We start from the raw sequence: 27035 nt of genomic DNA on the forward strand, positions 1-27035 counted from the left end.
AACAACTCTTGCAAATGAAGCAACTGGCAAACAACTAATCTCAAAAATATACAAGAAACTCCTGCAGCTCAATTCCAGAAAAATAAACGACCCAATCAAAAAATGGGCCAAAGAACTAAAGAGACATTTCTCCAAAGAAGACATACAGATGGCCAACAAATACATGAAAAGATGCTCAACATCACTCATTATCAGAGAAATGCAAATCAAAACCACAATGAGGTACCATTTCACGCCAGTCAGAATGGCTGCGATCCAAAAGTCTACAAGCAATAAATGCTGGAGAGGGTGTGGAGAAAAGGGAGCCCTCTTACATTGCTGATGGGAATGCAAACTAGTACAGTCGCTATGGAGAACAACACAGAGATTCCTTAAAAAACTGGAAATAGAACTGCCTTATGACCCAGCAATCCCACTGCTGGGCATACACACTAAGGAAATCAGAATTGAAAGAGACACGTGTACCCCAATGTTCATCACAGCACTGTTTATAATAGCCAGGACATGGAAGCAACTAGACGTCCATCAGCAGATGAATGGATAAGAAAGCTGTGGTACATATAAACAATGGAGTATGACTCAGCCATTAAAAAGAATACATTTGAGTCAGTTCTAATGAAGCGGATGAAACTGGAGCCTATTATACAGAGTGAAGTAAGCCAGAAAGAAAAACACCAATACAGTATACTAATGCATATATATGGAACTTAGAAAGATGGTAACGATAATCCTGTATGCGAGAGAACAAGAGACACAGATGTATAGAACAGTCTGTTGGACTCTGTGGGAGAGGGCAAGGGTGGGATGATTAGGGAGAATGGCATTGAAACATGTATAATATCATATATGTAACGAATCCCCAGTCCAGGTTAGATGCAGGATACAGGATGCTTGGGGCTGGTGCATTGGGATGACCCAGAGGGATGGTACGGGGAGGGAGGTGGGAGGGGGGTTCAGGATGGGGAACACGTGTACATCCGTGGCGGATTCATGTTGATGTATGGCAAAACCAATACAATATTGTAAAGTAATTAGCCTCCAATTAAAATAAATACATTTAAATTAAAAAAAAAAAAAGAACAACAAAGAGTATAACTGGGCCCATCACTGGGGAGGTAACTGTGGGTGATGCTGGCATCTTCTTTTATTTTACTTGCCTGTTTTCTAAATGTCTTACGATGAACATGTATTATTTTTTAAATTTTAATTAATTTAATTTTTGACCAGGCCATGTGGCATACAGGATCTTAGTTCCCTGACCAGGGATAGAACCGCGCCTCTGTGTTGGAAGTGCAGAGTCTTAACCACTGGACTGCCAGGGAAGCCCTGAACATGCATTTCTTGATAATAGGAAAAATTAATAAGGGTTGTTAAAATGAGGGTTGTGTGCATTACCAAAACTCGACGAAGGCTGCGTGCTCAGCTCTCCCAGTGACGTGGTAATACTCACCAAAAGTGGAGCCTTCCCCGAGCTCCTTGCCATATTTCAGCATGCAGTCGCCCAGCAGGCCCTCCGTCTGCGGGTAGCCCGTGGTTTTCACCTGGCCTCGGATCTTCGACACAGTGTTCAGCATTCCTAGCTTAGCTCTGTATGCTTAAAAACATTATCATTTGTACTTCCTTAAAGTGGCACAGCAGAGTGACAGGTACACAGCATTTAACAAATGCAGCTGCGAAATCAAGGTCGCCCTAGACTCAGTGTCAGAGACCAGAGACAGGAAGGGCCCTGTGTGACCCAGTTTCTCACAAGGCTTCCTAGATTATTAACTAGGATAGGTGCTGAGGGCCATGATGAAAAAGTGAAATTAGGGCACAGACTGTTGACTCCCAAATAACATTATAGTAACCGAGGCTATCATTACCCTACCCACAGCTAACTCATTGAGTCAAGACGCAGACACTGGGGAAGACATATTTTCCTAGGGACCGACTGCAAACTAAGAATAGAATGGCTGAGGTGGGTGTTTCAAACCAATTGGTGGTTAACACCCACCCCCACCCCCAAGAGTGTATCCAGACTGATGGTCTTCAGTGTTATGGTACAAGGGCAGTGCGCGCCACACTCCCATTTAGGAAGCAGAACCAGCAGGCAACAGACACTCCCATGGTGAACAGGAGTCTGTGCTGATGGTCCCTTGGATGCAGCTCCACTTCTGGACCCAAGGGAAATGGTGGGCAGCCACTAGATCCTTTCTCTGACCTAGGCCATGAGGGTTGACTAATCCCAGCTCTGTGCAACATGCCACGCTAACTACTAGGACCTTAGAGAGACCGAAGACAGGGACGCCCTGGTGAACCAGTGGTTAAGACTGTGCTTCCACTGCGGGAGGCATGGGTCCAATCCCTGATCAGGGAACTAAGATCCCCCATGCTACTCAAGGTGGGCAAATAATAATCTTAAAAAAGAGAGACACCTAAGACACACTCTGCCCTCAGGGAGTTCACACATAGTTCTTGGAAGGCAAAAAATCTAGATGTCATTATACAAATAAAGTCTTATGCGGTATACAGAAAAGAACATATAACAATATGCTGAATAAAGATGGAAAGATGCCTCCATCTCAAAAGTTCAGAAATAGAGTAAGATGCAAAAAAGGAATGCTTATGGTTTATAACCAACAGATAAAGGGTAGGCTGCTTTGACTGAAGAAGAAATTAATACAGAACAAATCAGGAAATCCTTAGGGGAAAACTGTACTATGAACTGAACTCCAAGCTAAGGATCTGGGATTTTATTCTGCAGGCTATGTGATGTTTGAGATAATTTTAGGCAGTAACGGGATAAACTTATTTTCTCTGATTTTAATAATTACATATTTATTTTCATGTATTCTAGGCTACTGCTGCTATTGTTAAGTCGCTTCAGTCATGTCCAACTCTGTGCGACCCCATAGACAGCAGCCCACCAGGCTCCTCTCCTGGGATTCTCCAGGCAAGAACTTTAATGCGCCTGCAAAACACCCAAGGATCCTGTTAAAATGTAGAATATTTTATCCAATGTATGTTTTTAGATTTATTTCCTAGATTTTCAGATGTTTGGATGTGTGCTGATTCCTTCAGCCAAGGGAATCACAGTAATTATGTACAAATAATAAATTCATACAAAGTAAAAGCAGATTTGGAAATCCACAGAATTCAAAGCTTGGACGCCCTCTGTTGGTCTCTATAATTTAGAACTTAGGAAAACTTCATCAAGGGAATCCTGCTTCAGTGCCTAGGAACGGAAGATCTCCTGTCAAGAAGCTGCAGGAACAGCGGATATTCTCCTGTTTCTGAGGTTTATCCGATTCACTTCATCAGCGTTTGAGCCATGAAGTGAAAGCAGTTTCAAAGTCACTGACACTGTCAGAACAGGATGACAGAATTAAAAAGAAAAAAACAGAAGAAACAACTGAATAAGGAAGTATTGACAAAATATTCAGTGGGTTTCCAAAGCCTCTCTTCCTTAGAAAAGGGCCTTAGGGCTTCCCAGGTGGCACCAGTGGTAGAGAATCCATCTGCCGATTCAGGAGACGCATGTTCAGTCCCTGGGTGGGGAAGATCCCCTGGAGAAGGAAATGGCAACCCACTCCAGAGTTCTTGCCTGGGAAATCCCAGGCCACAGGAGCCTGGTGGGCCACAGTTCGTGGGGCCGCAAAGGATCGGACCCAACAGAGCACACACGCACGCCTGCAGCAGGCTCTTGCTCTCAGATCAAGGCTCCATCCAAATAACGTCTCCATAGTTCACAGAAGCCCCTGCTCTGTTTGCCATCAGCTAAGAAACACTGCAACTACCTTTAGTCACTCAACTTTAAACTACTTAATTTCATTATTTGGACATAGAGGACATTGTTTCTAGATCATGTCAACCAGACGCTCCGTAGATATTGGTTATTAGAATCTGTGATGTTCAGTAAAACTCGGTTATTAGAATCTGTGAGTGAACAACTGAATATTTCAAGACATTTTCTAACTTTACCTGGATTTGGCTGAAGATATTCTGTGGCTTTTGAAAGAATTTCTGCAACAGCTTTATTCGTAATGTCTATTTTCTTTTTAGAAAAGAAAGAAACATAAAAATATTAGTAAATGACAAATTCAACAGAAAAACAGAAGAATAAATTTCATTAAGTTAGTATTTATAACAACACTGTTATAATGATTTTTACTCCAATGAGCCTTTCAACATTTTGGGTAGACAGAATATTTTCTTAACTTTTAGATTCTGGGACATCTTTTCAATAATTGCTCCTCCCAATGACAGTAGAGAACACTAACTTCTTTTTCAGCATTAAAACGAATATTAATGTAATTTAGGAAACTTGCAAAACTTATTATGCTCCACTACATTATTGGATATACTTGAAGGTCTCTCAAAACCAAGCCAACCAATTCTGGACACTCTGGCTGTTGGTTGACCAGAAGATAAATATGAGCATATACAGTAAAGTTAACCATCCACATTTCAATAGCTTTATTTTATACCATCAATAGTCAAAAAGAGAACGTTTTAAAGTAAAAGGATATTCCACTCATGAGAACAATTTAAAAATCATCAAAATAATGAGAATAAATATTGTTTTAGGTTTGATGTTAAGTTTGAGGGAATCCTAAGCAATGCATTTGTATTGTAGTTTGAAAACTCCAAGGGACTTTGCCTAATTACATAATGAGTTGGTGATAAATGTGTATTTCATCTGTTAATGTATGACTTAATGGAACCTAAAGTGAAGTTCACTAAAAATGATCGCCAGTTTTCTATACTGAAGTTGTTCTTGTTTAGTTGCTAAGTCGTGTCCAACTCTTCGCAACCCCATGGACTGTAGCCCACCAGGCTCCTCTGTCCATGGGATTTCCCAGGCAAGAATACTGGAGTGGGTTGCCATTTCCTTCTCCAGGGGATCTTCCCGACCCAGGGATCAAACCCATGTCTCCTACAGTGGCTGACAGATTCTCTACCACTGAGCCACAAGGAAAGCCCAGTACTGAAATTACTAACTGCATTAATAAGATCCATATGTTTAGCTTAAGGCTTAAGACCTGGGTTTGAGATTTATAACTTTGTATAAATTCATTATTAATTAAAGCACAACTTGGAATGGTCATTTCAGGTACACAGTTCTCCTGGGACATGAAAAGTCACCAGGTATCTAAGAATCACCTCTGAAGGGTGAGGGTGAGAGGAGGTAGAGGCGAGAATACTTTCTACTTAGACTCTTCTATTTCTTTTGGGGGAAAACACCAAGAAACAAACAGCCCAAACTCAACAGGCCTTGCTCTGCACATACTGGCAGTGCTTCCAAGACAGCCCAGGAATGAATACAGGGAATGAATCCTTTACAAATGAAAGAGAATGCCACTAACCATGTTGGCAAATGCGGTCAATCAAGATAAACACTGAAAAAATAACTCATTGCATAAAAACAAAAAAAGTTAAAAACAAAAACCTTGCTTCTAGAATAAGTGGAAATACTGGGGGTAGGGTGGGTATATGTGTTCAGATTAAGAAAATGCAATGAAGGGATTTCCCTGATGGTCCAGTAGTTGAGACTGCCAGAATTATCTTTTTTTTTTTTGGTTTTATTGATTGATTCTACCTTTTTGCTGTTATTATTGTGTATTTGATTAATCTCTCATTTATCTGTATTGATTTCTTCCTTTCACCTAGAGTGATTTGTTTGCTGTTATTTTCCTACCTTTTGGTTTGAATGATTTATTCATTCTCTTCCAACATTTACTTTCTGTTAAATGCATTTAAGACAGCTATATATCACAGGTTTTGACACACAGAGTTCTCATGACTAAGTGATCTTTAATTTTACTTTCCATTTCCTCTTGAGATAAGAATTACTTTTGCATGTTCTTCCATTTCCAAACATCCAGAATTTGGAAACTATACCTTCCTTGTAATTCTTGTGTTCTACGATTTTACTTAGGAAATTTGTTTCTTTTTCCTACAGTCCAGTAAATAATTGATTACTGAAACTGTTTTGAAGGAATTTGAAGTGAATATAAATTCTCAATTTGAGAAATGAAGACTATATTTACTTACAATCAAATTTATTAGCCATATTTTATGCAAATTCCCTATGATCCTATTTATTATTGTCAATTTAATCTGTTATTTTATGGGAAAGCTATGCATTTTTGTCAGTTCTCTATGTATTTCTGATGGCTTTTGCCTTCTATATTTAGCTGCCATGTTATATGATGCATAATGTTGTATGATGTCACCATATTCCGATAGACCACATGATACATCTTCCTATAATGCTTTAAAATCTCCTTTTTCCAGTCAGTACTCTTTCAGCCTCAGATTTTACTTTGACATCACTTTTGTTCCCCTGTTGTGTATGGTCAGCACTTGTCATGGCATATCTTTCTCCATTGTTGTTGTTCCATCGCTAAGTCACATCTGACTCTTTGTAACCCCAGGGACTACACCACGCCAGGCTCCTCTGTCCGTGGGATTCTCTAGGCAAGAATACTGGAGTGGGTTGCCATGCCCTCCTCCAGGGAATTTTTCTAAGCCAGGGATCGAACCCACATTTCTCACGTCTCCTGCATTGGCAGGCGGGTTCTTTACCACTGAACCAACATTAACTTTGTCATTTCTATGTTATGTTTCAGGTGAGCCTAATATCATCTAATTCACCTGCTGTAGAAAGTCCTTAAAGCTTCTTGTCACCTATTAGATATTTCCATGCTTTTTGATGCTGTAGCAAAACAGATAATAATTTTATTTTTATATTTGTTGTGTCACTCACTTGGGTTTGGGGAGGAAAAAGAAGTAACCAAGAGAGGTTTCAGTCCATCAACTGAAACTAAAATTCCTGAAATGTGCTTTTAAATTTAACCTTTCAACTGAATCACTTTGTTAGTAATAACGTTGCATAAAATATATCTTTATTTGTAAAGAAATTTAAAGTAATTTTAGGTATGCCAATGATGTTTAAATGTTCTGTGTTTCTCATTCTTCCAAAACTGTTTCCAAAAGCAAAACAAAATAAGCTTTCTGTTAAAGCATTAACATTTCTAGAAAATTAACTGTGTTCACCCAGAAAACAAGAAACTCCCCGGAGGACAGTGAGACCAGGTCCAGGGCATCCTGTAGAGGGTGGCCCCCCACACACCCTGCATGGCACAATCTGGGGCTGTACTCCCTTCCCCCACATCTGCTGAAAGCCCTGCTACCTGCTACAGCCTCCATCTTACCCCCAAGGAAGCCTTTCCTTGGAAAGCAGAGAAAGCTTTGATTTCTCTCAGCCCTCTCTCATTGGGGGAGTCTGGTTGTTAACACAGGGTTATGTTTAAAGGCCCCAAGACAAAAGGGAAGGGAACTGAGGAGACTGATAAGTAGTGATGGTCCCACTTTTGCCTCCACCTAAACTATTTCACGGGCTTCCCTTGTGACTTAGTGATAAAGAACAGGCCTGCCAATGCAGGAGACACAGGTCCCATTCCTGGTTCAGGAAGATCCCCTGGAGAAGGAAATGGCACCCGCTCCACTACTCTTGCCTGGAAAATCCCATGGACAGAGGGGCCTGGCAGGATATAGCCCATGGGGTCGCAAAAGAGTTAAAAATGACTTTGACTAAACAACAACAGCAAAGGGCTTCACACAGGTGACCAGGGAGCTTGTTCAGAGACACAGAGTCCATAGTCTTCCTTTGGAATATGATAACAATCATTTCTATAGTACCCTCACTGGATTTTTTAGATGTTTTCACACATATAATTTTTTTTTGCATAATTCTTAAAACATCCATGTGAGGCAAGCAGAGCACACATTATCATCCTTGTGTCACAGGTCACGAAAGTTTGAAACAGCTTATCCAAGTAGGCGCAACTGGTTCCAGTGGCAGAACCAAGATAAAAATTGCTATGCAGCTGCTGTAACACATGGAAACAGAGTCCTCCACACATTAGATCAATGTTTACGTATTTGAAGAGTCTCCTCCCAATAATACAGTTTGACTCTCCAAGATACTTAATCATAACGACTTCGGCTTAAACTGTTCACCAAGATGGGCCATCTTTGGAGCATTCTGACTTTGTCCAGTAGAGGGCACCAGTTAGCCATAGCCCATCTCTCAAAGCCAGGGTCTTTATTTGAACTTGGAAGTAATGAAAGAACTGCCTTTTGGATTCCATAATCTACACTTTAATTCATACCTCCTAGATCCCCACTCTAATATCCTTTACGATACCAGTATATCTCATATCACAGTAAAAGTCAAATTTATGAGATAATTTACGTGAAAATGTTTTCTTACCCTTTCCATGTCAAGAAATTCGTCATCTAGTTTTGTTCCTTCAACACCACTGATTTTTTCACTAAACAGCTGTAGAAATAAACACAAGTAATTTGTTTGTACAATCATTCATTATCACAGTATTTGACTCAAATTATTACCAAAAAAATTCAATTCCAAATTGTTGGACTTTTTGGACGAAGTACTTTAAGAAAATCATTGGAGGGGGTAACCATAGCTAAGAATATGGGAAAAAACACACCCCTCACTCGTTCAACAGACACCTATTATGCGCCTACTACATGTAAAACACCGGAGAAGGCAATGGCAACCCACTCCAGTACTCTTGCCTGGAAAATCCCATAGGTGGAAGAGCCTGCTGGGCTGCAGTCCACGGGGTCGCGAAGAGTCGGACACGACTAAAGCAGCTTAGCAGCAGCAGCAGCATATGTGAAACAGAGGCAGTTTCTCTAGTAGAAACATAAATAAGATCTTTTATCTCTGCTGCGGCAAGTGGGGTCTTTACTTGCGGCATGTGGGATCTAGTTCCCTGACCAGGGATCGACCCAGGCCCCCTGCATTGGGAGTGTGGAGTCTTAACCACTGGACCACGTTATTTTGAACACACTAAGGTTCATCTGTGTTAAGGAGGAGATGGAGAATGAATGGCATAACTGATTTAATAAAGTATGAGAAGTATCTGCTTTATGTAATTAGGGGTAACTACTAAAAGCTCAAAACAATTAATATACATATAATACTACGAGTTATAACCATACCAGCACATCAGTGGAAAATCAACAATTTCCTATCCAAAAGAAAACAAGGATAAAGGATATTCAGGAGAACATAAAAGGTGACAAGTGGAAACTACAAAATTAAGATAGTAATCACAAGTCCAAAAAGGTCAGTAATCATTATCTACGCAACTAAGTTCAACACATGAAAAGCTAATGAATAGAGTTGATTTTAAAAATCCAGCTATGTAGAGCTTTTAAGAGACATACCTAAAATGCAACGCACAGGAGAGTGAAAATACTAATAGACAAATTATCTTCTTGTTGTTGTTTAGCTGCTAGGTCATGTCCGACTCTTTGTAGCCCGACAGGCTCCTCTGTCCATGGGATTTTCCAGGCAAGAATACTAGAGTGGGTTGCCATTTCCTTCTCCAGGGGGTCTTCCCAACCCAGGGATTGAACCCAGATCTCCTGTATTGCAGGCAGATTCTTTAGCATCTGCAGCCATGAAATTAAAAGACACTTGCTCCTTGGAAGAAAAGCTATGACAAATCTAGAGAGCGTATTAAAAAGCAAAGACATCCTTTTGCCAACAAAGGTCCATATAGTCTAAGCTATGGTTTTTCCAGTAGTCATGTATGAATATGAGAGTTGGGCTATAAAGAAGGCTGAGCGCTAGAGAATTGACGCTTTCAAATTGTGGTGCTAGAGAAAACTTGACAGTCCCTTGAACTGCAAGGAGATCAAACTAGTCAATCCTAAAGGAAATCAACCCTGAATATTCATGGGAAGGACTGATGCTGAAACTGAAGCTCCAATGCTTTGGCCACCTGATGGGAAGAGCCAACTCATTGGAAAAGACCCTGATGCTGGGAAATATTGAGGGCAGGAGGAAAAGGGGAAACAGAGGATGAGATGGTTAAATAGCATCATCAACTCAATGGACATAAATCTGCGCAAATTCCCGAGATAAGGAAGGACAGGGGAGCCTGGCCTGCTGTAGTCCATGGGGTCTCAGAGTCAGACACAACTTAGCGACTGAAGAATGAAAACAAAATTAATAAGGAGAGACCTGATCTAACAACAAATGGAGCAATTCATGAAAATTCTGGTATAATATAATCTGCCTAACAGCATAACTTATAAAAAAAAATAAAGCAAAAACTGAGAGAAATAACTGAAAAAACAAATCCACAATCATTAAGGAGATTTTAGCACAACTCTCTCAGAAAACTGGCAGATCAAACATGATTAAAAGAAAATAACTTGGAAGGGATACAGATAAGTTTTAATGATCAAATTAATATCCTTGATAAAATATGCACAAATATATATATCCCTCCAACTAATAAACAGATAATATATAGTCTTTGGAAGTACAGATAGAACATTAGAAACAGTGATCATTTACTAGGTCACAAATCAGTCAATACCATACAGAACACATTTTTAACCATAATTCAGTTAAATTAGAAATCAATCCAATATAAATAAATATGCAGGTATAAAGTTTTAAAATTCAGTCCTAAATAACGAGTTTAAAAGGAAGTCCCAAGAGCAGTTATCCAAAAAAAAATTTGATAATGAAGATACATCAAAACCTGTGAGATGCAGCAAAATCAGTGTTTTGAAATCAATCTGTTACTTTAAATTCATTTAAAAAAAAATCACCTCCATGTTTCAAACTGATACATGTCATTCAATCTAATTCAACAAACATCTGAAAGTCTACCAACTAGGTCAATATGCTAAACGTACAAAGATCAATCAATCTAAATACAATTTCAGGTCTTCCCTAACAGCAGCAGCTGGTGGCTCTGTGGTAAAGAATCTGCCTGCCAATGCAGGGGACATGGGTTCGATCCCTGGTCCTGGAAGATCCCATATATCGCAGATCTCATGCATCACAACTACTGAGCCTGTGCTCCAGAGCCAGGGCACCACAACCACTGAGCCCACACGCTGAACTCCTGAAGCCTGTGCTCCGCAGCGAGAGAAGCCACCACAGGGAGAAGCCCGAGCGCTGCAACTGGAGAGCAGCCCCCGCTCGCCGCAACTGGAGAAAGGCCGGTGCAGCGATGAAGACCCCGTGCAGCCAGAAATAAACAGGCCTCCTTAAATACACTGCAACCACTTACACTGAGAGGCAGAAGCAAATGGCCGTAACACAACGAGATGCGGAACAGAGAGAAGCACAATTTGTCTTCAAACCCAGACGGAGGAAAGCAAATTAAATGGATGAGAAGGTGCCAAGAAATTCCCAGAACTGACCAGAAGTGGGACAAGGAGATTCATTAGGAGATAAGGGACACACACACAATGAAGAGGCAGACAGTGGAAGAGTGTCCAAATTTTAATCTAAAACTCTATCTACCCTCTTCAGCCTTAAACACTAGTAAGCCCTCACCTATCCAGCTTCTCCATCACAAACACTGCATCTGACCTAAGTAACGAATCCAAAATACACATAGCCAAGGAGATATGTCTCCTGTGATCTTCCCCTCATGAGAAAAAGGGTCATGTTGCCCATCAGACCTGTCCCAGGATGGCCTGTTGCTATAATCAGAGATGACAATCTTCATTCACCATCTACTTCTCGGCGGGCTCCAATTTAATCAGTAATGGGAAAATAAAAACCGTTTTCAAAGACTACCACAGAGCACTGATGCAAAAGACACTTATTTGGGAGACATGAAGGTTTTGCTTTTCATCTAGATGTGTTGGGGTTTTAGTGGTAAACGTTAACACAGCCTTGGACTTCTGCTTGTGCAAAAAAATAAAATCTGTTTTCAAAGAACTCTTGGCTTCTCCAACTTCTTCCCTTTTACGAAGCAATAAATTAGACAGCAAGAAAGCCAGAACCTAGGAGAAAATGTAAAGAAGCAGGTTTTATACATCAGGATTTCAAAGTGTGCTTTGGAACGGTGTTTTCCAACACACGTGCCACAAAACACCTGCTGCACAGGATACGAGTAAGAATCGTACAAAAGAACAGCTCCTCCACCACGTCCTTGGAAACATGGCGATAAACAAAACTAAGCAGACCTCTACTAAAAGAGACTTTTCAGAGACTTTAAAGTGGAAATGGGCATCGTTGATTTCCAAGGGGGTGCATGTAAGATAGAGCATTTCCCACCCATATCTGGTCATGGGAGATGTCTCAGCTGAGTAGTATGTGCTTTGAGAAGCCCTGAACCAAAAATTTCACCTTCTCTACTGGCTCCTTTTTTTTTTTCATTCAACCAGTCAGTAGTCATGTCCTGCTGTTATCAGCTTGGAAAACAAGGCAATACTCCAGTGTAAATCTAAATCATGAAGGTTATTTATGAGTTGTTAACATTAGGAGATGAGCACAGGGCACTTGTGAGTTCTCTGTGCTAGTTTTGCAACTTTTCTGTAAGTCTAAAAATATTTCAAAATACAAGATGATTTTTAAAAGTCTCTGAAGGCAGCAGAGAGCAACCAAGGCAATCAGGATCTCAGAGGCCCAAAATCATGAAGAAGGGAAACGCACTGAGAAGAGCAGTACATTCACAGCTGCTTTTTCCCTTTGGGGAAATTCTTGCCTTGCCACACATGATATAAACAGAAAGCCTCAGCCTAGAACCTGGAGCAGCCTTGCTGGGCTGGGAAGAGGGAAACTGAAGTGCACTGTAACCTAGGAAATCAGGCTGCTGCTACTGCTGCTAAGTCGCTTCAGTCGTGTCCGACTCTGTGTCACCCCATAGACGGCAGCCCATCGGGCTCCCCCATCCCTGGGATTCTCTAGGCAAAAATACTGGAGTGGGTTGCCATTTCCTTCTCCAATGCATGAAAGTGAAAAGTCAAAGTGAAGTCTTTCAGTCGTGTCTGACTCTTAGCGACGCCATGGACTGCAGCCCACCAGGCTCCTCCACCCATGGGATTTTCCAGGCAAGAGCACTGGAGTGGGGTGCCATTGCCTTCTCCAGGAAATCAGGCTAGAAGAGGCCAAAATTCCAGGAAAAGAAAAAAGGACATATAAAGAAGTAAACCCAATAGGCTGTGTGCAATTTTTCTATCAAGGCTTTTGACAATTCTTAAGCTATATATGCACAAGACAAGATGCTTGGCTACCAGCAAAAAGTGGCTGCTAGAAGGCTAAAGATCAAAGTGGAGGTTTCTGCATCATCACAGTGATCAAGAGACAAAATTATAGAGTTCAAGATGCCCCAAAACAAGGAACCTCAGTAAACACCCTGGGTTTTTGGTTCAAACCCTGAAGGCTTAAAGGCCTAAGACTAACTGCCTAAGACTAAGATAATAAATACAGTGAAGCTGCAGGGTATAATATCAATATGAAAAAGTCTGCTGCAGACGTAGAGAGTGAGCTGACCATTGTTGGCAGGAAAGATGGGGGAAAGGGATAGTTTTATTCAATTCACATAAAATTTAAAAACACAAAAAACTAACCCATAATGATAGAAATAAATGTAATGGTTATCTTTAATGGGTTATCTTTTCAGGGTTATCTTTAATGGGTTATCTTTTCAGGGTTACCAGGGAGCATTTCAAGGAGCCGGTTACGTTCTACACTGTGAATTGGTTTTGTGGATGTGCTCATGTTGTTCAAATACATCAAGCTACATATGTGTGAGCTGTCACTTCCCTGTATGTATATTTTATTTCAATTTAAAAAAAAATGTTTAACTCACTCTCCCATGAGCCCTGCTTTCAATGCTTTCAATATTTGCAATTATCATATTTTCATGATTTATTTATCCACAAGGAAGCTTAATAAACAATACTGGTCCACTTCTTCCTCCCTTGTCTCAATAACAGAAAAAAAGTTCGTTGTCTGACTATTTACATCTGGAAGGGTCTGCTTCTTAGAACTGTGACTAAACCATACAGAATCGAATCACCTAGATTCAAAAGAACAAAAAGCCTGTAGGCTATTACGTGGTATTGCATCCACTGTGCCCTAAATGCTGCTTTCAGTTTAATCGTTACAGCAGCAGGATAAAGAAATTGACAAACGTCAACAGGAGAAAGGAGATAGATAAAAGACCTACAGAAAATGTTGCAGATATTGAATCAAGATGGTGGCTTGAACACACACATCTTCCTCTTCACTGTACCAAATACCTTTAAATAAACTTTATATATATATATATATATATATATATATATATATATATATATAAAGAGAGGCATATGACACATACATAACAGTGCTGAAAAACAAAAAGGGTGCTAGCAGCAGATCAGAAATGGTGAGAAATTCCTAGAAGACAGGAAGCAGATGGGATCAGCAAGCTGAGGAAACGGACCAATATAGACACGGCAGAAAACTGCTCCCAAGATAAAAATTAATACAGAGAGATTCCAAGTCTGAATAAAATGAGCACAGATAGAAGAGAGTCTCTTTTATCATCCAGAGACTTGATAAAAGAGCCGTATAGAAAGCTACAAGGATTGACGACGACTGTCCAGCCTGTCCCCATTCCCACAGCTGTACCTGACGGCAGGGTCTGAAGTTACTCCATTTTTGGTTCAAATCCCTAACAGACTGCTGATTAGAGAAGAACTGGGCAAATTATGGAAGCTCTCTGTGCCTCCAATTCCTTATCTGCAAAATGTAGAGACATAAGGGTTACTACATATATATACATATATATAGTCAACATTATATATGTGAATATATATAATATATAGTTAGAACTGGACACGGAACAACAGACTGGTTCCAAATAGGAAAAGGAGTACATCAAGGCTGTATATTGTCACCCTGCTTATTTAACTTATATGCAGAGTACATCATGAGAAACGCTGGACTGGAAGAAACACAAGCTGGAATCAAGATTGCCGGGAGAAATATCAATAACCTCAGATACGCAGATGACACCACCCTTATGGCAGAAAGTGAAGAGGAACTGAAGAGCCTCTTGATGAAAGTCAAAGAGGAGAGTGAAAAAGTTGGCTTAAAACTAAACATTCAGAAAACAAAGATCATGGCATCCGATCCCATCACTTCATGGGAAATAGATGGGGAAACAGTGGAAACAGTGTCAGACTTTATATGTTTGGGCTCCAAAATCACTGCAGATGGTGACTGCAGCCATGAAATTAAAAGACGCTTACTCCTTGGAAGAAAAGTTATGACCAACCTAGATAGCATATTCAAAAGCAGAGACATTACTTTGCCGACTAAGGTTCGTCTAGTCAAGGTTATGGTTTTTCCTGTGGTCAGGTATGGATGTGAGAGTTGGACTGTGAAGAAGGCTGAGTGCCGAAGAATTGACGCTTTTGAACTGTGGTGTTGGAGAAGACTCTTGAGAGTCCCTTGGACTGCAAGGAGATCCAACCAGTCCATTCTGAAGGAGATCAACCCTGGGACTTCTTTGGAAGGAATGATGCTAAAGCTGAAACTCCAGTACTTTGGCCACATCATGCGAAGAGTTGACTCATTGGAAAAGACTTTGATGCTGGGAGGGATTGGGGGCAGGAGGAGAAGGGGATGACAGAGGATGAGATGGCTAGCTGGCATCACTGACTCAATGAACGTGAATGTGAGTGAACTCCAGGAGTTGGTGATGGACAGGGAGGCCTGGAGTGCTGCGATTCATGGGGTCGCAAAGAGTCAGACACGACTGAGCGACTGAACTGAACTGAACTGAACTGATATATAGTATATAATAGATATACATGGGTGCATGTGTGCTAAGTCACTTCAGTTGTGTCTGACTCTGCGATCCTACAGACTGTACCCTCTCCAGGCTCCTCTGTCCATGGGATTCTCCAGGCAAGAATACTGGAGTGAGTTGCCATGCCCTCCTCCAGGGGATCTGCCCAACCCAGGAATCAAACCCATGTCTCCTGCATCTCCTGCACTGGCAGGCAGACTTTACCACTGTGCCATCAGGGAAGCCACAGCTATAATAACTTGCAGCCAAACTCATTCCTACTTGATAGACCTTAGTATTGATACACCTTGAATGGTTCTATTCAACCTGCTCTCACCAATGACCTTTTAGTTTCTAAACTCCCAAAATAAATCTTCACTCTTCACTAAGATGGGCTCTCTGGGTATTCTGACTCTATTGACCAGAGTCAATAGTCAACAATGAGTCAACTCTTCTTCAGAGTTCCTCTTTTCTTGGCCTGTGGAACCTAAGTCTCTTCTCTTTCATCCCTGGATGCTCCTTTATTACCACTAAAGTTATTTTTTTTTTCTCATCGTACACACACTCCTCCCCTTCCTACTCCCAACTCATCCGCCACTAACTCCTATCCTACATCCCAAACATCTCTTGATTCCATTGCCTTCTCTCCACTTCCATGAACACGTCCTCCGTTCAGGCCACTACTCTGAGAACCTCCCAGCTGGGCTCTTTCAACCCCTCCTCCACACTGCTGCCAGTCAGCTATCCGAAATGGCAACTGAATAATGTCATTCCCCACACTGATTCAGTGGCTTCCCATTGCCTTTAAAATAAATCCCACCTCAGCTTCCCTGGTGGCTCAGCGGTAAAAAATCTGCCTGCCAGTGTAGGAGACACAGGTTCGATCCCTGATCCAGGAAGATCCCACATGACACGGAGCAACTGAGCCCATAAATCACAACTACTGAGCCTGAGCTCTAGAGCCTCGGGAGCTGCAGTTACTGAGCCAGAGTGTCAAAGCCTGAGCCCTTGAACCTGAGCTACAAGAGAAGCCACCACAATGAGAAGCCCGCGTACCACAGTAGAGAGCAGACCCTGTTGGCAGCAATTAAAGAAAAAAAAAAAAAGCCCATGCAGCAAAGACCCAGCACAGTCAAAAATAAATAAATAAAATTATTTTTTAAAAGAATAATAAAAAAAGTCCTTAACAATTTTTTTTTAAAACCCATCTCCTTAACACAGAGGACCACGCCCTCCGTGATCTGACTGCTCCAGTCACTTTCCTGCCACTCTTGATCAACACTGCACACTCCTTCGTTTCTAATCCTGAGTCCCTTGGAGTATCCTGCCCTTTCCAGCCTTTGTACATGCTATTCCCAATGCCTCGGAAGGCTTTTCCCATCTAGCTAACCCCTAACGAGGCTTCAAGGCTCAGCTCAAGTGTCACAGGATGACCTAGCTGGATGCCGTTCCTGTGGTCCCCTTCACACAGTAAGTGTTAACGCAGCACTTATCCCCCTGCACTGTCAGCCAGCCCCGTGCAGTGGCCTGTGAGATCCCTGAGAGCAGGATCTTGTCTGTCCTCCGCATGACAGCATCCGTAACACTAGAAGAGTACAAGCCAAACAGTGGGCCTCCTGGCCAATAACTGCTCCCCCTCCCATTCCCCGTCAATGCACCGAAGGGCACAGAGGCAATCCGTGGAAACGTTAAGAACATTGTTTGAAATTCTATTAGTGGCTCTCTGCTCTGCTCAGTTGCTCAGTTGTGTCTGAATCTTTGCGACCCCATAGACTGTATGTAGCCTGCCAGGCTCCTCTGTCCGTGGGATTTCCCAGGCAAGAATACTGGAGTGGGTTGCCATTTCCTCCTCCAGAGGATCTTCCCAACCCAGGGATTGATCTCTCACGTCTTTTACGTTTCCTGAACTGGCAGGTGGGTTCTTTACCATTAGTACCACATGGGAAGCCCTTTCTATTAATGACACTTTTCTCCAGTAAAAGTCCAGAAAAAATTGATCCTGAATGATAGCAAAGAAATAACTATACTATGTCTAACCATGTGGTCGCCAATGAAGATAAGATTCCAGTCAGTGAAATTAAGAAGGTTAAAAAATTCTCATCATACAGTTGCTACATGGCAATACCAGAAAAGGAAAGCATGATGATTAATTGAAGGAAAGCAAACCTGTTGCTTTAGTAACTTCAAGATAAGAAAAAAACTAGTAACTTCTGATTTTGTCTGGGTCACTTTACAAGAGATATGTGGAATGAAATCTCAGAAACTTAGAAAAAAAATTCCTCCCACAGAGTTACAAGTGAAAGGCATGAACCTATATGACTTCTCTTTGGAAATCTGAAGACACATTGCTCATGAGAAAACAACCAAGAATATAGTATCTAGATTTCTTTTTAAGCCAATAGAGCAGCAACTTGTAAGTACTGAAGCTTTCAGAAGAAAATGCTGATTCACCAACACCATCTTGCAAAAAAAAAATCTCCAGGACCACAAAGGTTTAGGCTCAGATCTCCCTAACTATGCACACACTCCACTGTCACTTCCTCTCACGCTGACCTCACGCACTCCCCAATACTCCAAGAGGAGCCAAACTAGAGAATTCCCGTAGTCCAATGGTTAGGACTCAGTGATTTCACTGTCAAGGGCCCGGGGTTCAATCCCTGGTCAGGCAACTAAGAACATACAGTCTTGCAGTTCAGCAGGGGGCAAAAAAAAAAAAAAGCCAGACTTATTTGAAAATTCAAAACAGGTGGAGAAGAAATCACCTTACATAGTTTAATCCCTTTCTACGGCCTCTGTCATATCCTCTGGCCCTAGCTGTTGGGCTAAATTTAACATTCTGTATACCAAATATGACCTTCTCCGTTCACCAGATGGTTTTGGTGACCACTGGGATAGTTGGTTTTTCCCAACACATGGGCTTCAGGGAGGAGAATCCTCACTAATTTCACATTCAGTTGATATTGGAAATGTGATACCACTGAGAGATACAAAAGATAACAGCAAAATCAAAACAAAACAAAATAACCCTGCAAGTACTTGAGGCCACACCAGACGCTTAAGTTAAACTTGGGTCTGTATCTGGAGCTGAGGGCCAGATGTCATAAAAGTTCCCCAAGCTTGGCCCCAGGGAGCAAAGAAACTACTGACATGAACCCCTCTTGCAAATCCTGCACGTGTGCTCCGTCATGTCTGAGTCTTTGGGACCCCATGGACTGCAGCCCACAGGGCTCCTCTGTCCATGGGATTCTCCAGGAAAGAATACTGGAGTGGGTTGCCATCTCCTCCTCCAGGGGATCTTCCGGACTCAGGGACTGAACCCACATCTCCCACGTCTCCTGCATTGCAGGCAGATTCTTTACCTGGGAAGCCCACAAGATGACCTCTAACACAGTTGAAAACCCGAGGTAAGAAAGCCTCAGTGCTGCTTGGAATGGTTTGGGTGCACCACCCACGTCCCCTTCAACATGGCGGCCTCATGTAAGAAAAGCCAGTCTTGGCAGCTTCCTGGGAGATGCGATTCTGGCCCTCCTCTGTCTCTTCTTCGCAGAGCCTCCATTCTCCTCCAGGGCACCCACCGCGTGCTTCCTCCATATACCCTCCCACACAGCCCTGCCCTTCCAAACTCTTCTGAGGACATTTTTAAAGTACTCGCTTGTTTCCACAGGGTCATTTGAGCTCAAGGCTAAAGGACTCAAATCAAGTGAGACGTCCCTGATATTGCAGTCATGAAACTGTAACAGTACAACGTACAGCTGGTCTATTTTGAGATGCTGATAAGGGGGAAAGAAGACGTAAAAAGGAATGGTACATTCTTTTCCTTCCCATGAAAGCTTTCATGACCTTGCTCTACACTTTACAACAATACTTCCTTTCTGGCATGTGTCCCTGAAAAAATGTGTAAATCTGTTTTTTCACAATTCAAAACATGTTCTTAACTCACTTTAGCAGCTTGTTTACTTAAAGCCATCATCAAAGAACCCTTTAGTAAAATAAAACGATGCTAATGATGTAAAGATCACACTTATATCTATTGGTCATATAAATTCAGATTTGGGTACATCTTCTATTCTCAAAATGTGGACCATCTCTATGGTTTGTGGATGGGGGAAAGATAACTATTTGAGTTTTAAATTTTTTTTTCTTTTTTGTTCTTTTGTTTATTTTTAAAATATGGTTGATTTAAATTCCCGGTGGCTCAGCAGGTAAAGAATCTGCCTGCAGTGCAGGAGACACAGGAGAAACGAGTTTGACCCCTGGAATGGGAAGATCCCCTAGAGAAGGGCATGGCAACCCACTCTAGTATTCTTGCCCGGAGAATTCCATGGACAGAGGAGCCTGGGGGGGCTACAGTCCAGAGATTCGCAAAGAGTGGGACACGACTGAGAGACTCACACAGCCTTGATTTAACAACAACTAGAGTCAGACACGACTGAGCAACTTCACTTTCACTTTTCACTTTCACGCATTGGAGAAGGAAATGGCAACCCACTCCAGTGTTCTTGCCTGGAGAATCCCATGGGTGGAGGAGCCTGGTGGGCTGCAGTCCATGGGGTCACTAAGAGTCGGACAGGACTGAGCGACTTCACTTTTACTTTTCACTCATGCACTGGAGAAGGAAATGGCAACCCACTCCAGTGTTCTTGCCTGGAGAATCCCATGGGTGGAGGAGCCTGGTGGACTGCAGTCCATGGGGTCGCTAAGAGTCGGACAGGACTGTAGCGACTTCACTTTTACTTTTCACTCTCATGCATTGGATAAAGAAATGGCAACCCACTCCAGTGTTCTTGCCTGGAGAATCCCAGGGACGGGGGAGCCTGGTGGGCTGCCGTCTATGGGGTCGCACAGAGTCGGACACAACTGAAGTGACTTAACAGCAGCAGCAGCAGCAGTACAAATTTTTGTGCGTGACACAATAATTCAAAATTTTTATAAGATTTACACTCTACTTAATGTTATTGTAAAATAAGTAGCTATATTCCCTGTACTGTACAATATACCTTTGAAGCTTATTTATTTTATCCAGAGTAGTAATATTTTTTTCAGTTCTACTTGCTCTTACCCATATAGGTTTTTTCCTACAGTCACACAGGAGGTTTCACTGGACACTTTAATCAGGAAAAAGACCTTTCTGTGATCTCAATGCAGATTTCAGAGCCTGCGTGCATTTTGCCTCTTCTTTGCCAAACTGAAGCTACTGACTCAGAAAATTTAGTAATTTTGCTTTTTAAACAGCAGCTATAATGACAAAGCAAAAAAGAAAATCAATGGATCAAACTCAATTCCAGAACCAATTTAAGGCAGCAACATTAGTGTGACCACAAAGCGTATGCAATTCCCAGAAACTTGCAGAAATGGGGACAGAAAAGGCCAGTTCAGCAGCAAAGGGGCAGGAGTGTGGACTGTCTGCCCACATCATGTTTGTACAAGACGTCATTAGAGGAGACTGTCTCCAAAAATCCACACTTTGGGATCAGAGCTTCCAACTGACATCACGGTTGTTGAAGGTATCTTCTATTACAGCGCAAATAAGTAACACCCAGGATGAAAGGTGCAAGCAAATAATCAGATCAAAGGAAGAGCTTTCTGAGACTCCCCTGGCAGTCTAGTGGCTAAGATTCCACCTTCCGGTGCAGGCGATGGGGGTTCCATCCCTGGTCAGGGAGCTAAGAGCCTACACACATCGCAGCCCCAAAACCAAAACAGAAGCCATATTGTTTTTTAAAACAGAAGCAATATTGTAACAAATTCAATAAAGACTTAAAAATTGGTCCACATCAAAAAAAAAAAAGTTTTCTATCAAGATGGTCTCTCTCTCGTCTTGACAGACTCCTCTCACTTTGAAAATGCTGAGGGTCCTACAAGGTCTGGTTTCAACTCTCCCCTCAACTCTTGCATTCTCTCCTGGGAAATTACGTACACTCTCAAAATCTTCACTTACCATCAAGCACCCAAATTATTATCTTTATCCCCAAATCACTCCCCTGAGACACAGATTCACATGTCCAGCCACCTCCTTAACATCTCCATTCAAGTCACGCCCCACAAGGAGCTCGTCATTTCTCTCCTCCCTTGCCAACTTGCCCAGACAGCACCAACTTCCCAGGCAATAAGAGAGGAGACCACGTTACAATCTCCGAAGTTGTGACTTTCGGCTTTGACCTGGGAAGTGCATATACATCCCAAACTAATTCAGTTTAACTTAGAAAAATAATCAGACGCATAACAAAGAGCAAACACAGGCTTAGAGCCTCCTTCCATAGTCAGCAACACTGGCCTCCACTAGCCTCAGCTTGGACACAGTCCCTGCTGAGGGGCTGGGACATCAGAGAGAGAGGCCAAAGAGCTGACCACCACTCCACATGGACCCAGGACTGGCAATAAAATGAGCACTATAATTCTTGAACTGTTGGAGGATGTTCCAATCTGAACAGTTTGCTGCTGGGAATCTGTGCTGGTTATTTCCCTATTGACTCTCAGCCGCAGCCCCACCCTCCTGCATCTACTAGGTGATGCCAAGGCTGGGACTCTGCAATCTGCATTCGTCAGGCTTGCATGCCGCTGGCTTCTATGAGGTTCTGATGGTGGAATGAGGGAGGAGGCGGGAAAAGGCTCTGTTTCTGCTTTCAGCCTCTGTTAGCATCCACTGAGCAGCAGCACAAGCTCCGTTTCCTAGTCTTGGCTCTTGAGTACCAGCCGTGGGATGTGCCCCAGGGGATTCAAGTCCCAGCTCTCATCACTCCCTCAGGGCAGACCCCAGCCACGGCAGCCCTCCTCTGAAACCCTAGGTTTTGAGATCACAGCTCTTCCTTTTGTCCCCCAGCATCTAGATGTAGCAGCCGCTTCCACTTCCTGAAGCTACTCATGTCTGGATGACTTCAGCATCCCCTTGTGTTCTTTCAATCTTCCAAACCTGGCACAGTCAGAAACCCCACTTTTTTGCTGTTAATAATTACTTATTTTAATTGAAGGGTAATTGCTTTACAATATTGTGTTGGTTTCTGCCATATAAGAACATGAATCCGCCATAGGTACATATATATATGTCCCCTCCCTCTTGAGCCTCGTCCCACCCCCTACCCCATTCCGCCTCTCCAGGTTGTCACAGAGCACTGGGTTTGAGCTCCCTGAGTCATACAGGAAATTCCCCCTGGCTGTCTAGTTTTACGTGTGGTGGTGTGTATGCTTCCCTGCTACTCTCTCAGTTCTTCCTGCCTGCTCCTTCCCCTCTGCGTTCACAAGTCTGTTGTCTAAGTCTGCGTCTCCACTGCTGCCCTGCAAAAAGGTGCATCAGGACCATCTTTCTAGATTCCACGTATACCCTGAAGGAAACCATAGCTGAAAAAGACGCAGGTACCCCGGTGTTCATTGCCACACTATTTACAATAGCTAGGACATGGAAGAAATCTCCCTTAATTGAAACACTTCGCGTGGTTTCTGTAACCTAAATGGACCCTGAGTTATGATACAGAATTTCTTTTGCTCTGTGGTTTGTTTTCTTTTGTTATAGATTTTACATTCTCTGCTCACAAAATATCACTTCCCATGGCTGAAGTCTCTACCTTTGGTTACCATTTGTTCTGCCAAGGAGACTGCTCTCCAGCCTGGAAATGGAAGAGTACACATCAGTCAGAGGAAACTGAAATCTCATGAAGGAGGCTGGCTGGACTCACAGATAATTCTGGGCCCGCGATCCACATAACTCAACTCGCAGATTCTAAATTCAATTTTATACTGAATATTTAATAGGTTAAGAGAAGCATAGGCCTATTTTAAATGTTTGGGGTTTTCTCTTTGTGGACACAAATACATCCTAAGATCTGATGAAAAAGAATCTTGTTCTGATCCCTCTCCCTCTTGTGGCCCCTCTCCCAACAAGCCACCATCCTATGTAGTCCTGTCCATTCAGGCTCAAGCTGCAGGAACCCCAGTCCAACTCACCAGGACCTGACCCTGGACAGTCTTGCACTTGTCCAGGACATGATATTTGGATAACTGCGTGGAATTAATCGTTAGCATGGAAAATGACAAAGCTGCCCTCCCTTTACAGACAAATTAATACCAGGTAGGTTACACCGGCGTGAGATAATTCTCGCCAGATCTCTCATGTCTCTGCATGTCTTGCAAGCAGAGGCTTTACTCCCTTTGTCCCAGGCTATCTTTTCAAGGATGCCCACACAGCGACCAGTCTTAGAAGATGCGATGTTTCTCTCCAGGGAAAAGGACAGATGTGTTGTGTGCACACATGAAGCAACTTGGCACACAGGCACACAAACAAGCCCTGGAGAGAAACATCATATCTTCCACAACTGGTCGCTGTGCAAACATCCTTGAAAAGACAGTCTGGGGAAAGGGAGCAAAGCCTCTGCTTGTAAGACAGAAATAAAAGAGGGGGGTCTCCCTTTGAAGCAAAGGTAAGGCAGGCTTACTGCCCATAACAGAACGTTCAGGTGCCCTAGGCTCAGGATTCCTCTCCCACAACACAATCTACTTTGTGTACAGGAGTTACGTGACCCTCTTCACATGTCCTACAGGAATTCGGTCTTGGAAACTAGCACCAGAAAGTTCTGCTACTCTGGCTACTTCTATTTCTGTGAGTAATAAACTCATTTGTCAGGGCTTCCCAGAGGGCACTAGTCGTTAAAGGACCTGCCTGCCAAAGCAAGAGACTGAGAAACTTGAGTCAATCCCTCGGTCAGGAAGATGCCTTGGAGAAGGCATGGCAACCCACTCTAGTATTCATGCCCAGAGAATCCCATGGAGAATCCCTGGCGGGCTACAGTCCATAGGTCACAAAAAGTCGTACATGACTTAGTGACTTAGCACACACACATGCAAAGTCACTTGTCTCTGACCCAGAATCCTTGTATCTTTTGCAGCATTCATGAATGGAACAAGCTTGCAAGCAGAGGAAAGTTTCAGACACTCCACAGTTTTTAGTACACGTCAGCTAATGTGAAAACAAAAACTATCACGCTTTAGAGGATGAAGTAAAGAACTGCTTCATAATTTGGCACTGGGAAAAATGTCTTAAACAAAATACATGAAAGGAATACCAAAGAGGGAAAAAATAGATAAACTTGACTACACCAAAGTTAAGAAATTCCATTCATCAATGGACACTATTAGGACAGTGGAGATGATGTTCACAATAATAAAAAAAAAAATTGACGTACAACTGACAGAAGTAAATGCAGAACAAACATGTACCCTGTAAATCAGTAAGAAACATGTAAAATCTGATAGAAAAACCGGCAAAATAGTTGAGTGCAACCTTCACAAACAGGAAACCCTGGAGAAGGAAATGGCAACCCACTCCAGTATTCTTGCCTAGGAAATCCCACGGACAGAGGAGTCTGGCGGGCTACAGTCCATGGAGTCTCAAGAGTCGGACACTACTAAGCAAGTAAACCACCACCGATGTAAATGGTATTATGTTTTTAATTTCAAATTCCACTTGTTCTTTGTGGTTATATAGGAAAACAATCAATATTTATATATCAGTGTTGCTGTTGTTGGTTATTTGTTTCAGGAGCGTTTTATTGATTTTTTTTTAAATTTTCTGTATACATGATAAAGTTTCTCACTATTAGGAAAAAAAAAAAAAAAAGGAAACCCAAGGGCCAATAAACAGAAAAAGGTGCCTAGCCTCATTCAAAATCAACAAAATAAAAATGAAAGCACCATGGAAAATCATTTGGGAAAACAGTTTGCCATTATTTAATGATGGGCACCACAGGACCCAGCCATTCCTAGCAGCATTATCAGTATTAGCCCCAAACTGAAATAACTCAGAAGCCTACCAACAGGAAAATGGATAAATAAATCAGGTATTTTATACCCCAATAAAAATGAACGAACTACAGCTACATGAAACAACATGGATGGCTCTTACAAAATAAACGCTGAGTTGAAAAGAAGTCAAACACAGAAGGGAATATATATCACACCTTGTATTTATAAGTTAAAAAAAAAAAAACAGAGAAAAGTAACCCATTGTACTTAGGGATGTTTGGGTTGTACAATTATAAATAAAAGCAATATGCAATGGGCTAAGAAAGGCAGGATAGCAATTGCTTTTAGGGAGAGAGAGGGGTATATAACTCTGAGAAGCTACATGGGGACAGGTGGTGTCTGGGACGCTAGCAATGTACCGTCTTGTTCTTGATGGGATTACACCAGTATTCAGTCTACAAATAAACCAACAATCTGTATGTTTTATACCCTTAAAAATTAGTAAATATATACCAACAAGACTGAGGAAACGATATCCATGTCATGAAATTGAACTCAGCCCGTAAACCAGAAGCTCACACATAGCCCTTTCCAACTCAACCCTCTCCCCTACCTCATAGGTTATCACTATTCTGACTTTTGGGCTTCCCTGGTGGCTCAGACAGTAAAGAATCTGCCTGCAATGCGGGAGACCTGTGTTTGATCCCTGGGTCAGGAAGATGCCCTGGAGAAGGAAATGGCAATCCACTCCAGGACTCTTGCTTGGAGAATTCCATGGATGGAGAAGCCTAGAGGGCTACAGTCCATGGGGTTGCAAAGAGTCGGACATGACTGAGTGACTAACTCTTTCACTCTCACTTTTAACTTTTACCCTCAAGCGTACATTATCAAATACTATGGTTTACCTCGGTCTGCTTTTGATTTTTCCCTAAATGAAATCAATAAAATATTTGCATTTGAGTCTGAAAATTATTCTTGATAAATCAACTCACTCCTGTGATGCAAATGCTTCTCTGAACATAATATTTTTGTAATGAATTAAACAGTTGAAACAGAACTTTACAAATGTGTGTGGATTCATGAGAACAGCAACTGAAATTAAGCAAGAGAACCTTATCCATGGGATTCCCTGATAGCTTAGTTGGTAAAGAATCCATCTGCAATACAGGAGACCCCGGTTCAATTCCTGGGTCGGGAAGATCCCCTGGAGAAGGGAAAGGCTATGTGCGGATTCATGAGAACACCAACTGAAATTAAGCAAAGGAACCTTATCTATGACATTAACTCAGTGGTGTTCATTTGAATTTTACTGGATTAGCAGTTTTATTTGCATTTAAGTTGAATTAAGTTTGGAGTTCATGCTTAAAACTATAAGCATAAGTTAACAGTTTCAAGTTCATCCATATTTAAGTAACAATATAATAAACTAAATTTAACTCGACACATGGAGTCCCTTATAAAAAGGGGTCTGGTGTTCACACAGATTTGAGAAACCCTGCCTAGGAATTGCCCACCCCCCCCCCCACCCACGCACAATTCTCCCATCTCACTCTCCTGCCTACACCCTACTCCACCTTTACCCCAAGACAAAACCACAACTTGCTTTTTACAGCCGGGAACATTTAAGCAAAATGCTTTCCAAACCACCCATGTCATCTCTGTGAAGTATGTCAGGCACTCTGCATG

At 42.1% G+C, this 27035-nt stretch overlaps 1 protein-coding gene across 9 annotated transcripts in view; it reads right to left on the reverse strand.

Moving 5' to 3' along the window:
• Nucleotides 1–27035, reverse strand: part of SH3GL3 (SH3 domain containing GRB2 like 3, endophilin A3) — a 113810-nt gene that overhangs the window by 46244 nt on the left and 40531 nt on the right. For 7 of the 9 annotated variants that reach the window (XM_042242638.1, XM_042242635.1, XM_015101923.3 and 4 more), the window contains exons 2-4: nucleotides 8258–8326; nucleotides 3961–4033; nucleotides 1451–1594 (exon numbers count right to left, since the gene is read on the reverse strand). In XM_042242638.1, the coding sequence (XP_042098572.1) occupies nucleotides 1451–1594; nucleotides 3961–4033; nucleotides 8258–8326 (286 nt within the window). Of the gene's footprint in view, nucleotides 1–1450; nucleotides 1595–3960; nucleotides 4034–8257; nucleotides 8327–27035 lie in introns of those variants that run through there. The other 2 variants (XM_042242639.2, XM_042242640.1) reach the window with 2 other exon arrangements.

This window comes from Ovis aries, unplaced genomic scaffold (genome assembly GCF_016772045.2).
Source record: "Ovis aries strain OAR_USU_Benz2616 breed Rambouillet unplaced genomic scaffold, ARS-UI_Ramb_v3.0 scaffold_85, whole genome shotgun sequence".
NCBI lineage: Eukaryota > Metazoa > Chordata > Mammalia > Artiodactyla > Bovidae > Ovis > Ovis aries.